This window comes from Melanaphis sacchari, unplaced genomic scaffold (assembly GCF_002803265.2).
Source record: "Melanaphis sacchari strain LSU unplaced genomic scaffold, SCAv2.0 Contig31_pilon_pilon, whole genome shotgun sequence".
In the NCBI taxonomy this organism is placed as follows: Eukaryota; Metazoa; Arthropoda; class Insecta; order Hemiptera; family Aphididae; genus Melanaphis; species Melanaphis sacchari.
This window is the reverse complement of record NW_020271193.1, coordinates 2,237,375-2,252,973: the sequence shown is the minus strand read 5'-3', so window position 1 is coordinate 2,252,973 and position 15,599 is coordinate 2,237,375. Positions and strand designations below refer to the sequence as shown.

The following is a 15,599-nucleotide window of genomic DNA, read 5'->3' as shown; positions in this document are numbered from 1 at the left end:
TTACTAAAGTGGTCTGCCAAGGAAAAAAAAGTTAAGCATCGACGTTATATGTACTTAAAATTGAGATTATTTTTTAAAAGAATTTATATGTTAATCAATAAAAAAAAAATATTTGAATACTCAACATTTATTAAAAACATACAATACAATTAAATATTTGTTATAATATCATAAAATGTATTATTTCTTCGAATTTCATGTGAAATTAAAGAAACATAATTATTTTAACTGTGATTTTTATTTTTTCACTAAATTATAACTCTGTAAAATAAAATAAATTGAATACAAATGATAAAAATTTACAATTGAATTTAATCAAATATAGTTTAATTAAATAAATATTTAAAAAAAACAAAATTTTAAAATAACTCATGAGGAAAAAAGTATTATATTAATTTAAATAATGTATTTTTATAAGAATTGCATCATTACATATTTACAACAATTTGCATTTAAAGCATAAAATTCAATTTTTAAAAAGATATCCTAAAACAATATTGAACGTGGTAAAAGAATATTAATAATTTATTAAACAAGCAACATTATATATATTATGATGTACAAATTTAATTTTTAAGTAACTAAATATTATGACAATATATTCCTTAGTATCCATCAACTTTTTTTTTCAATACATATTCATAGCGCTTATATACACTGCCATTAATACACTTTTAAATAAAACCTAAAATAAAACACAAAAACAATTTATTTTATATTTTTAAATAAATAAGGGTGAGTGTATTAAATTTAAAATTCTTAATGTAATTTAATTTTTAACTACAAAACTTTTATAATTAAAAAATCATTAGTAATATAACAGCAAAAGTATAGTATAATTACTCGTACCGTAGATTATGAGTTTATAGTAAAATTAGTTTCAAACCAATTAATTTATTGCAATCTTTAATTAATAGAATTTAATGAGATCTCACAAAAATTAAATGATTTCATAGTTTTATTAAAATCGCAATTTCATTGCGTATACCACATATAAATAAATAATAATAATAAAAAAAAAATTGTATTCGAAATTGTTTAAATTGTGTATACTTATACCTAATGAACAAACATAATGTTCATTCATACATATACGTAGCTTTAAAGTAAATATAATTTTATAGCATACCATCTAGTGACTTTTTAACTAAAAATTGTAATTCGAATTTTCTAATAATATCTTCAGAATTAAATACTGAGGAAGTACGGGTTATTTTTTTTTATATATTTTGTTTTTTTTTATAATTTCTACATTTATTTTATTTTTTTTATTTTTGTATTACGTATTTAATTATTGTATTTCACTATTTCCAATTAACGTTCCGTAAGTTTATGAATTTCCAATATCTAAACTATTGATAATCACAAAAAAATAAACTACAATAATAATTAAGTTCAAAAATATTTTTATAACTTAAAATATCGATATAATTATTAATAGTTATATAGTATAATACAATAAATAACCTAACGATATTATGGCTTAATATTTATTTTAATATAATTACGTTACTATAATATTATGAAGCTAAGTTATATACACTCATTACCCTTTTGAAAATGTTAATTACAATACAAATACAATTAAATAAGCTATATACCCCATATGAGTTAATTAATAATGTCATCTGCTGTTGCATAACTTTGGTAGCGTGCTTTCAATTAAAATCATAATAAATTAGAAATAACTTTAATATTATGTTTTGAATAGTGGGTTATATTTAGTATATGATTACGACAACTTACATACGCATAGAAAATTATAAACAATTGGAATATTTTATTGTATTTTACATTTTGCACTAACATACGTGTGCACAACATAATAATATAAAATATTTATTATTGTTCATATGGATACAATACTTATAGTATGAGTGTATAACAACAATTAGGTTTGAATATAAGACACATTGCTATTTCATGTTAAAACCTGTGAAATAAATTATAATATTTAAATGAAATGTATTAGAATATTATATGTTTGCTATGTTTGCTGTTAGAAAAAAAAATGACTTAACATAGGTAAATAAGATAAAAACTTCTTTATTTCGTAAGTCCATGGCACACTACAAACGATGTTATACATAACTCCCTAATTGAAATAAACAATTGGTTATTAATAATTATTATAGACTGAAAAAAAAAAATAATTATCTTTTTAATTATTGCATAAAGTTTGATCATATTTAAAATATCGACTTTCTGTGTACAATTAGATGGACGAAGATAGCGGAGATACAAGTATTACAATCATATATGATACACATTAAGAATAACAAAATGTAAATAATATGAACATTTCAGCGTGTTTATATTCACTCTCATACGCCTTTGATTAGTTATACTATTAAAAAAAATATTTTCTTTCGCAAACTTAGAACTTCGGTAACCTAACTACTTGAAAACTTTGAATATTCTAGTAATATTTATTGAAGTTAAAAATATTTAATTATAAAATGGTTTTGTATATTATTTTTCACATCAGATATCTAAAAACGAAAATCACAACAATTTTAAATATTTTAATGTTTAGTAAAGTATATCATACATCACTGAAGTAATAATATTATCAAAAATATTAAATTTTTAAACAAGTTATTAGCTAGAATGAGAACAAATATGAAACATCCTGTGCTATGAGAATAGATTTACGTTATATAAAAGTATTTGATTTTTCTATTCGTGTATTGTAAACTATAATTATTAAAAATATAACTTACAAAAGAGTACTTATATATGTTGGATCATGTCACGTAAAAAAGTATTACACCACATTTGGTCTTTTAATCTTTGATTCGCAGTCACATGCATGCAGATCCAATATAAAGGACAACCGCCATGGTATTCAAAGCCATTTACTATTATGTATTCACTGTATATGTAATATTTTATGATATATAATTTATGAACCAAAATCACTAAATTTAAATATCATATTCTGTTGAGAATTCATTCCACGGTATATACGTATAGATATAGCTTTGATAGAGAGCTTCTCTTAGGAGAAAAAAAAATGTAGCACTATAATATTACTAAAACATAAACTAATATACTCGTACGTTAAGGCATTTTATACACTAAAATCTAAATTATTCAAAAATTATACGAACAAAGTGGTATAAAATCTATAAAACTGCAATTTATCATATTTGTATATATAATCATACACTATGATGCAGTGTTATATGTAAAATCAATAGTAAAAATAAATAAATACGATATTTATTTACCTTTTTTTTTTTTTTCATAGTGATTTTTTTATAGCGTAATTCACCGTCGATCATATAAATGCATTTTAATATGATTAATTTTTAATGTTTAATTTACATTTTTAATTTGTTTTATCTATGATAAATAATGTATTTTGTTATACGCATATTATTTTTTACTCTAATAACTCAATATAATATGTTTAACTAATATTTCCTTGGAAATAATTAATTCGAATTTATGAGTGAAATAACAAAATAAATGGTATTAGCAATAGGAGTATTAAAAATTCAACAATTTAAACAAATAGTTAATATTACAATTCAGTAATTAAAACTATTTTTCTTTCTTCAGTTTTTAGCATAAACAAATACGATACGTATAATGCAATTTTAATATATTATTTACTTAATTTTCTTTCATAATTCTTACTTATATCATGATACTTTGTAGCTTCGAATTCACTCTATAAATAAAAGACCGTAGTATATTATCATTCAATTGTATTATAATCTTTTCTTCTTGATTCCCTTATGTTCATGAACTCTTAAGAAAAAAATTGAATGAAGATAAATTAAAGCACTTCCCATTACTATATTTCATACTCTTTTTCAAAATGTCTGCTCATTGCATTGTTTGAATACAATAGTAGATTTTAGTATAAATATAATATAATATACACATACACACATATAATATATATATATATATTTATCATACACACTATACACACATAATTCATAAAGAGCGATTAGTTAAATGTGGTTAATTTACTTTAAAACAATTCTGTAAATATTATAGGAAGATATTTTATTTTTTTATTTCTATTTTTTTGAAATGACTTGTTTTATAATTTTAATTTGCAAAAATATTTATCTAGTGGTTTTACAGGTACTGAAAAATAAGTATATACTAATAATTGAAAGTTATGATTTATTTTTTATTTTAAAATATCATAAATAGACCTCGATTAGTCCATAAAATTTCAAAATTTATATCGAATAATCAATATCACATATATATTTTTCATCGTAATTTTGTTATATTTTTGATTTTTGTTAAAAAACCACTAAGAGTATCAAAACGTGCTTTATCATAAAAATTATAACTTTTTATAATATGTCCATTTTTCAGTATCGGAAAGTTCTTTAAAAGTACTTTTTTGCTATAGCAATATACTCAAAAAAGTGTAGAGAAACCAAATAAAAGTGTCTAAAGTCACTTTGAACTGAATTTTAAAAAAAAAAAGTACTGTACATTGAAAAGCGATATACAAGGCAATTGTTGAAAAATCGTCTTTCTTCGCTTAAATTGATAGTGAAAGCGAATATGATATATTTTATTTTTTATTTGTAAGAAATAATAAATGATTACACTCAAAAAAATGTTTTTTATTGGATATCAGTTTGATGTATACCTATTGTATGGTTTTTACAGTAAAAATGAGTGGATCTCTCATTTCAAAATAAAAAGTCTGTTTCTTTACCGGACAATCCTAATAATTTATAAATTAAAAGTACTGACAAAAACTCAAGTATTTGAAAATATAGGTACACTCAAAAATTCTAAAAATAAATATTTGAATATATTATTTAAAAAAAAAATTGATGAGCAAGCTTGATGAACCACTGTATGTGTAACCTTCGACGATGTATGAGACTGGCTTTGTGTTTGTCTGTGTATGTATGTATAACATACTTACGCAAAAATCTTTTTATAAAAAATAGAGGTTGTCTACGAAATGCGCTTGTTGTACCTATCGTTTAACCACTTTTCATTTGTAAAAAAATTGATGTGTAACTAGAACCCACGTAAGGCAACCACATGATTGATTGCTTTAGATAAGATATTCGAATTTAATCCAATATTCTCCTACACACATACTACTTCTATACTATTAGGAATACTGTTACTAGGTTCACGGTCAGCGGATCGCCATAACTCATAGGTCTGCTTATATAATAAAATAATAATAATAATAATACACTTACAGTTTACCTCTTTACTACGTACTCGAGTGAACACCCTTTACCTCAACACACACACACACTTTTCACCTGGTGGCAGATGTGGGATGTCCCCACGGGTTCAATTAGGCTATACCGATGCCCTAAGTGGGTAGGTATATCACATAGTGACGACATCGAGGTCGTCGTCGTCGTCATAGCTCTTGGGAGGAAACATTTGTAACGACATTATATTTTGACATAATAGGGCGTGAAAACGATATTTTAATACTTAGGTATATAACTCGTATATAAGCATATACAAGGTTGTATATTGTAAGCATGCTCATCCAAATTTAAACATTTAATTATAAATTTACTTAAGTACAATTAAAAAAACATTCCGATTAACCCAAAACTCGAATATTTTTTTTTACTTTAGAAATTTAATAATTACTAGAAATTGTATTATACAGTATTAATTATTAAATATAATAACAGATGAGAAGAAATGTTCAACATTTTGGAAGGGGCGAGGAAGGTTATTTTGATAATATCTGAGAAATGCGTTTTTTATGATATCTGTTCACGCCATATGTCTGATCCATAGATCTAAAACATATATATATAGACCTAATTATACTCTTTTAATTTTTTTTTAGATTTAACTAAACTTTTACCTATATTACGATAAATGATAATAATTATTAACAACTAAACGTGTTTTTAAGTTTTTATAATTTTATTTTTGAACAACCTAAAAGATCCGACACCCGTAACTCGAAATCCAAATAAACGATTTGGATGCAAAGCCTTGAATACTATATATTATTCAATATTAGTTTACTAGATTACAAAAGGTAGTTATATAATAAATTAAAAATGTTCAAACTTTGATAAACTAATAAATATAAAAAAAAAAAATTAAATTTACAAATTAATCTAATTTGAATAATTAAATATAAGCGAATTATCTTATAATTTATATTAAAATAAGTTACGATTAAATATACTATTTCAAATATATGATATTATTTAGTTGGCAGTTTTTACGAAAAAAATATTTGAAAACCCAGTATTATTATTACATAAAAAAAAAAAAAAAATTGGTTATTGTTGTTGTTGGAAATAAAAAGTCTAAAGTCACAAATACATATTCAAAATGTGTAATAGAACAATTTATCTTTAGGTTTATCTTTATATATTATATAAAAACGATAAGACATTTTCATTAATTAATTAGTTTACTTACCCATTAAATGGCTATGAAATAAAACCAATGTATCAGTAGACAATTCGTGTCTTTAATATCATGGAACGCAAATAACTGGTAAGAAAAATGTATGATTTATAAGAACAAAACTTTATTATCTTAGACAAAACCATACTTTATCTCTATACACGAATCGGGATACTATTTATTCACTTATGTTTGTGCATAACTAATAATATTATCCGCGTGTAAATAGTGTTAATTGGACGAATATGGGGCATTTAATTTGGAACCGGTCATGATGCGATGTATTATTTTTAGATTAAATTGACATAGAATATAAAGTAGTCAGACAATTAAACATTTCATACACCATTAATTGAAATACGTAATGATGAAACACATTTTACCATTACTTTCTTTTAAAGATTAAACTATTTAAATAGCGTTAAGTAATAAATTCTGTTGACAAAGCATGACGTTTCAAATGTGACATATATTTAATTAACTAGCATGTCTAAGTGGTCTCGAGAAATTTAAACATATATTTTATGCATATTGGAATATATAATGGAACACTGAATTCCCTAGAAACACGGAATTACATAATTCTCTATTACGCATAGTTTTTCGTTTTATTATTTTTTAACCAAGTAGGTGTTTAGAATATTTTCTACATCTTACTCTGCTCTATCTTCCGATCTTTAATTTTGCGAGTAGTGTAACTTTCCATATAACATTTTTAATTTTAAAAGTTATTTCGGTTTATACACTCCATTATTTAACTTGAAAATATCATATGACTAGGTAACAATAGAACACAATTATCGATAATTTACTACACGGAATGGATGATGCATTATTAGATGCGTCTGGTTGTTTGAAAATATCTAAATGGTTTGATAGTAAATTTTTGTCGCTTGAAATCGATTTATCAGTTTGATTTACGAAATAAAACTATTACACAGGTCATTCGATAACCTATATTATACTTACTCCCTTCAAAGATAAATTAATATTGAACATAGTGTACGAATAACTTAAGACAATTTTGGGATTAACTAACTAACGTACATAGGACATTATAATCATTGACTAACAATTTATTACAAGGACTGATTTTCTATTTTAGCTCGTAACACAATACAATATGTACATACTTAATGGTATAACGTATTTTAGGTAATGTAAATATATAATATCGTTCAAAGGTATAGGTTATAAAACAAATTTGTTAGACTTTCTACACTTTTACTTTTACAGATAAACTAAACCATTGGACTGTAAAAACTTTTGCGACCGGTACCTATCCCCCAACAATACTTTCCAGATCGCACCTGTGTATCCCAACTCCCAGCAGTCACGAAAGGTTGTTACAACACTGTAAAGCACAAATTGTACTTAAAAACATCCTTCTAACGTCTATCCACGTTTTTCATTGTTGTCCCTAAAAACAATGCATGGCATTATAATATATTTAAAAAGTACCTATATGTTATATAATATTATATATACTTTACTAGTTCGTGTAGAAAATTCAAATTATTAAATATTAAACATTTTAATAACGTTTAATGTTGTATTTTATCATGTTATTTCGACTTGACTAAAAATAAAGTATACTTAGAAAGAAATAACCTATACGTTTATTGTCTTAATTCAATGTATATCTGTATTGATACCATACATTTATACATTATTTGTTTCTATTGTTTGTAATTTAATCAAAGACATTAATATATGAGTTAGTGCCACAAACCATAAAGCTAAAATAATACATGGTACACTTATTCAAAATTTATATACATATTGTTGATTATTTTATATAAATGCTAATTTTTAGAATCATTGTTGTACAATTAAATTAGCATTAAAACCAAGCAAGCAAATTGAAATATTATTTAGACAATTGTATAGTAAATCTACTCAATTATTTATCCTATAATATTATATTAAGACTAATCACAAAACGCTCAGTTTAATATACATTTTCAAGTCTTGAAACATAATTAATAAATATTTCTATAATTAAACGTAGACATAAATATTAAATAACAAATAATATTTTAAATTAAATAAGTACCTACGTACGTGAAATGTAAATAATAAGTTTAATTTATTTTATCAATGCACGTTGCGACTATTTCCATAAAATTATTTAATCGTCAAAAAAAAAAAAAAAAATATAGATCTCTTCTTCAAATAAAAATTATTAGCGATTATTACTATGAAACTTTTTGAAGGTAGTTTCTTTATTTTTTGTTTGTGTACCATACATTTAATAATTTAGTTATACACATGTCATATCACATAATATTGGCGAGTTTGTAGGTTATTCAAATAAAAAACCCATGTCAACTATTTGAAATTGTCACAAGATGTTACGTAAATTTAAACGTATGTATATTAAACTTAACATGGAGATATGCTATAAAAAGTAATGTAATAAAATACCTATAATTATATTAAAAATGAAAAAAAAACAAGGCCCATTTGTATTTGTACAATTTAGAGCCACAGAAGTCACATTAAACTCGATGGGAATCTTCCATTAGCTTTAGTTTACAAGATAAAACGCATTTGTAATCTAAAGGGCATTCACATTTCTTTTTATAGAATACATATATGATTTTAGTTATCTCTTGAGCTTTATATTTTTATATTAACAATAAAAGTTACTGAGTTGATAGTAAAATGAATATGGAAGCTTATTTTAAGATAAAATATTATTATTTCGCAAGTAAAATATAAAGAGTTGCAATTGTTTAAAAATTATTAAAGTAATTGACATGTGTAATAGTAATTTGTTTAGCAAAAAAAAACAACAAAAGTTAATACTTACTACTCTTCCTACACCAAACTTATAATCCGTGTGTATCGAAGTATCAATACATATTTTACTCTAGTCTTAAGTTATTCTTCATAATAACTTGCAAAAAAAAACCATTTTTTTTTTTTTTGTTCATTAAAATATATAATCCATAAAAATATTTTCATTTTAACATAGAATGGTTGCATTTAATAATCTAAAAAATTCATAATTACTCTGATAAAATGAATAAAATAATAGTCTCTAAACCATTATAGGAGACATATTGCCAATGAGTGACTTCTTCTACCAAGAAATTCACATTACAAATGTATATTTATATCATAATAATTTATTTTTGGTACATGTGATTTTATTTTAAAAAATATATAACTATTTTATAAAAATACCTACTGTAAACTTGTACATTATTTAAAAAAAAAATAAAACATTTATTTTAAGTATTCTAAACCTATTGTCATATTTTATAATATCAAAACTATATAATAAATACAAAAACTGTATAGTTGTGTAATAAATAGTTTTCAATAATTAAAAGTTTAATTTTAAAGTTATAAAATATTTTTATACTTCTCATATTATTTCAAATTATAATAATACGATTATACGATTTTATTCTTGTTTAAAACGATTTCATTTAGGTATGCTTAAATATTAAATAAATACTCAAATTGATTTAAATTGACTGAAACATTAATTATTATAAAATATTCCATGGTGTTTTCTCGACTAAAGAAATTTAATTATCTTGCTACTTAAAATATTTTATAGCATTTTGAAACACCTATTTTCAGTCAGCATTTTTTTTAGTATATTAAAATTAAATAATACAGTATGAAATCAAAATAAAATAATAGATTTTTTTTTTAAATGTTTTCTATTTTAATATTATTTAAGATTTAATTTTATCATTCAATTTCATTAATAAACATAAATGAAATCGCTATAAATATTTCATTCAATAGCAAGATTAATATAAAGGTAAAAGCACTAAGCTATATGGTCGCTGTGTACTCCTTTTATTATAAAGTTACAAACTAATATTCACGATAATTATTCAAACCACTGAATGTACAATGCCTATTTATTTTATATTAATGAAAATTAATTTACTTGAAACCTTGAAAGGTAATATTTATTAGAAGTTATAATGAAATAATAGTTCATAGTCATGTGTATTTTATTTTTAAACGGTTATATTACTAGGTAAGTAAAAAATATAAATGTAAAGATAATTGATTTATATAGGAAATATTATTATAATTTAATAGCTAAGAGAAATAATTAAATTGCGGACATAAAAAAGAAGCATTCAAAATTAATGCGTATTCACCTCAAATTGTAGACATTTATGATTATGGTAATAATGTAGTCATGTTATTACGTTTATGGTGTAAATATTTGTTGCTTTGGGTTTTTAGGTTACTTTCGAGTTTCGGTGCAGAATCGTAGATCAGTGTTGTGTTATAAAAAAATAAAAAAAAAAAAAAAAAAAACTGCAAAAATCGAACTTTTAACGTGTTTTCATCCCGATTTTAGGTAAAAACTTTACACAAAATAATGTGATCTAAGACATTATTTTAAAATCAATTAATTTTACTTTCATTTGTTATCTAAAACAGTTGTATAAATCATCTTCTATATGAAATATTTATGTTTATTTTGATTCATCAACACACAATGATTTCTTTAAATCCATTTATATGTATATATATATTTTGTTTTTTTTTGAATATCCAATACATATAACACTAATCTTTATATTTTCATTAAAAATGTACTTGGAGTAAATTAGTTGAGTGCATTTTAGTGTTTTCTGGGGTTTCGAACACTTTAAACAAACTTTACTAATTATACATTGTGTGTAATGTATTTATAAGATATTATCTTACACAACACATTTAAAATCGATATAGAGAAAACTCATAATTCCACTTATACATTCATATAAATCATTTTTTTTTATTTATTCACGGTTAATTATTTAATTTAATTTATAGTTAATATTTATATTAATTGATTTGATACTTCTTGTATCTGCAGATAAATAAGTTAATGTACAATTGTAATTTGTTGGTGCGAGTATCTTTATTATTTGATTTTATTTAAACTGTTTTTAATTTTATGAATAAAAATAAATGAACTATTTTTAGTTGCATCAATTATATTATTTTATTATTATTATTATAATTATTATTTCTAGACAATTTTATGCTTATAAATTTTTTTATTACTATTAAATAATATTTATTTATTAAAATAACATAAATTATTTATGAATTCAAGATAAATTATAGGAAAGTTCTAATAGGTTTAGTAAGCTAACCTGGATGAGCCGGGCTCTTCTTAAATGTACATTAGGCTAAGCTCCCCGCTAGAAAATATATGTACAAATTATTTTTATTAAGTATCAAAAACGTCCTAGACTTTCCACATGAAATGAATTTATCGTGCTAACTATTCGGTAATACAATTTTTTACTATGATTATTATTATTATAAAATGTTTTAAATGTACATAAATAAATATAAATATTTTCTGAAAGTTTCAAGTATTTATACAATTTGTTTTTAAATTTTAACCAAATAAGAAAAAAGATTTTTTTAAAAAAATAGGTTTGCATAAAAATCCCGGGTTTTCCCTTATTCTCCCCTCCTCAAATTATTAAGAAAATATATGAGAATATTTTGATTTTAACCCTTAAAATATCAACTAAATTCACTTCCGTGCCAAAGATATATTGAAATTTAAAATCTGACAAACCCGGCAAAAATAATATAATACTATATTATTATAAAATAAATATATTCATCGTTCTACTCTGAATTTAGAATGGAACTTAAAACTTTATATTTTATCTTAACTAATAAAAATACAATATTACTAAAGAGTGTTTTCTATTAAAAATAAATATAAACACTACATGCAGTTACACAAAAACATATTATATAATATCCATATTTTGGATACAAATATGTATAAAACTTTTTAACTGTTTATAATAGAAATTTATAAACAAACAACTTTAATGCTTTCTCTGTTATACAGATACAACATTTAAACAACGCCCTCAGGAAATACACTGAAATCAACGTTTTCTGAAAATGTATTTCGATTTTATTCAAATAATATGAATACATTTACATAGAATAAGATATATAAAATACCTAATTGCACGCTTTGGCGTGGTACTCATAATCGAAACTTTATAACAGCTATCAGCAATTATTAATACACCAACTAATTATAATCACATAATAACATAAAAAAACACAGGTCAATCTTAAAAAGAAAATAGTATATTCTCGGTGGATCTTTATCAAAAAGAATTAAAAACAATTTCAGTATATTAATAAAAGTACTGTAAATATTTATTTCAATAAATTTTAAAAATGTTCGATAATTACCAATTCGATTTATCATATACATGTAAACAACAACACCTTGGCCGCATTGTTTGCGGTCGTCCAAAATACATTTATCTGAACGTGTATAACACCGATATATTATATGGATACGTATATATAGGTATATAATGATACGGGCAATTTTTAAAAATGCGTACATGGTTTACACCTGTGCCACATTCCTTGTTGCGGTGGATTGTTTGAATATTTAAACTTAAATGTGTTCATACTACAAAGCCATTGTGGTATAGTAAAGTTATAAATATTATGCGGTCCACGTATTCGGGACAACAGCCATATTGCGTTATAGTAAGTCAGATTTTTTTATTAATAAAATTATAAATAATTATAAATATATATATAAACATATAATCCATTACATTTTGTTATAATTTCAAATTGAATGAAGTTGTTTATAAATAAATTACTTTTCATGTGTTAAGTTTACGTTATAATTAGAGCAGATAGTTATATACTTTGCATTTTTATATTAATTTTAATTCAAAAAAATATCTAGGTTATACCAAAATATTATATTTTATGACCAAACGATATCATATGGGTAACATTTTATTTTAAACATTTAAGCATATATTTAATGCATATTAAATCAATTATTTTTTTTAGTCGAGTTTAAAAAAAAACTTCGTAAAGTTTCTTATACTTGATTATGAGATATTATATGCATATATCAAATATTTTTCTTTTTGAAGAAAAAAGAATAATTTTCTAAAATCCGAGGAAATTGTTTAATTACTTATATATATTTTTATTAGAAAATAAATAATTATAATTTCAAATATTACTTTGATGAATACAGTATTAGTGTTATTAATACACAGTATTATTTTATCAAAAAATATATTTCAAATTAAAAATAATTACTAAATATTAAACACTAGTCTTAAAATAAAATTTCACTTCTAATAAATCAATTTTTTTTATAGTTTATTTTATGGTTGTATATTTGTATAAGTGTTCTAATAGTTACAATAATATAACATTATGATCTAAACATTTTTACATTTTAGTCTAAAATAGCACAAACAATTTAGTTAGACGTAGGTACGGTCGCACTCAGTACAATTTCAATTACAAAACAGAGACATACAATTACATTTTATATGTGTATATGTGAATAAAAAAAGTATATTATACTGTATACATATTTCATATGTTTTATAATCAACGGCACGTGACATTTTTTTTTTAAACCTAACATAGCCAACAGGCAAAAGCATTTAACCCGTAAAAGAACGGTTGACTCCATTTTATCGCGAGTTAGTTTACCAGCTACCGTATTATATGATATTAATATTATATTTATAGAACGAAAACATATATGTGCACTGTGTTTAGATATAACTTACACATAACGCCGCGTTCCAGGTCCTCGTAGTATCCTACGAACGCCAACTGTTGCAATACGTTGTTAGGCAGACGGTTCAACGTATCCACACGTCTAAGTCGTGACGTAATGGCCTCTACATCTTTGGCGCTCCTGTCGGACGACCTGAAACAAGCACGAAATGGAAAATGAAAAGAGAACACAATAATATTATCGAACACAAAACATTCATAACTAAGACCATAACCACCGTGCCATTATTGATGTTATGTAATTAAATTGTACAATTACTAAATAATATAGATTACGTAGAACGTATGATTGATAGTTTTTACTGTTTTCAGTTAAAAAAAAAAAAACACTCAATTTTGTTTTGTTATTATTTCAAGTGTAGATGACTAATGGTTGTTGAACACGAGTCACTAGGATATATTTTTTTTCTTAATTTCACACGACGGTTTTATGATAGGTGTAAGTATATCATATTAAATACAATTCACTCGCACCAACTGTCTAGCATAAATAATTAATTACCATATCTCGAAGATAAGACTCGTAATCCGTTCAACAATAATTAATTACTTGTTGAAATCACATCGATGACATTATAGTCATATTAATCTCATCTTAAATTTAATATAATTACCAACATAGTTTAATTAATAAACATAAATAAAATACTGTATTGTATTACATAATATATATATATATATTAAATAATATACACTTAGACGAATTGCAACTTTATTTTATTACCATTATTGAGTTAATTTACAATACGATTAGTATTAACGCCCTCTGGAACCATGGTATATACTGAAGGTCTCAATAGGACACGTATTTTGTTGTAACACGGATACACGGATATTTATTTTGGATATATCCGTATTTTACGTGCTACGTGAATCCCGTAATGACACTTACGTGAATTTACAAAATACGTGAATTCCGTGATTTATAATCACGTGATCCGTGATCCAGTTTGTTGACGGTTATAACAATGACCTATTGTTAGATTAGATAGGTATTAAAATATATATTAAATAATGCCTTGTCGACTTATTTTATACGTACTTAAACTTAATTAGTTATTTTTATCGCACAGCGTTTACGTATAAATGCAAGCATTTGAATTTCGTTTATTTTATAACTTAATTAAAACGTTTTAAATTACTTGTTGTAATGAGCAACAAAAAATCAAGTTGGGTTTGGCAATATGCACAAAAAAAAGAAAATATTGCGTACTGCCTTGTATGTGATGGAAATGAAAACAACAAGTTTGTATGCAATGGAGGTACAACTGGATTCATTGGCCGACATATTATGGCGATTCATTCCATGAATAAAGGCGTAAGAGAAAAAAGGAGGTAAATTTAGATCATATTATACCTCATCAAATAGGTAAAATTGTCACCGCTGATAATGTCGATAAATAATTAGGTCAACGTAATCTAATTAAAAATAAAATTGTTGGTATTTTCGGGCCCCCGCTGTTCGGCCACACGCACGTATACGGTACATAACACACCGTAAATATAAGTCTAAGTTATCTGCACTGTTTGTGAATTATTCTACAAGATTATTTAAATTGTGTCGTGTAATTAAAATGTATTTTTCCCGTCCTATCCTCTGTCTCCACAAG

At 23.8% G+C, this 15,599-nt stretch overlaps 1 protein-coding gene across 4 annotated transcripts in view; it reads right to left on the bottom strand.

Annotated features, from left to right (window-relative positions):
* Positions 1 to 15,599, bottom strand: part of LOC112596264 (rap guanine nucleotide exchange factor 4) — a 229,858-nt gene that overhangs the window by 149,202 nt on the left and 65,057 nt on the right. For all 4 annotated transcript variants that reach the window (XM_025341783.1, XM_025341782.1, XM_025341784.1 and 1 more), the window contains one exon: positions 13,980 to 14,122. In XM_025341783.1, the coding sequence (XP_025197568.1) occupies positions 13,980 to 14,122 (143 nt within the window). The remainder of the gene's footprint in view (positions 1 to 13,979; positions 14,123 to 15,599) is intronic.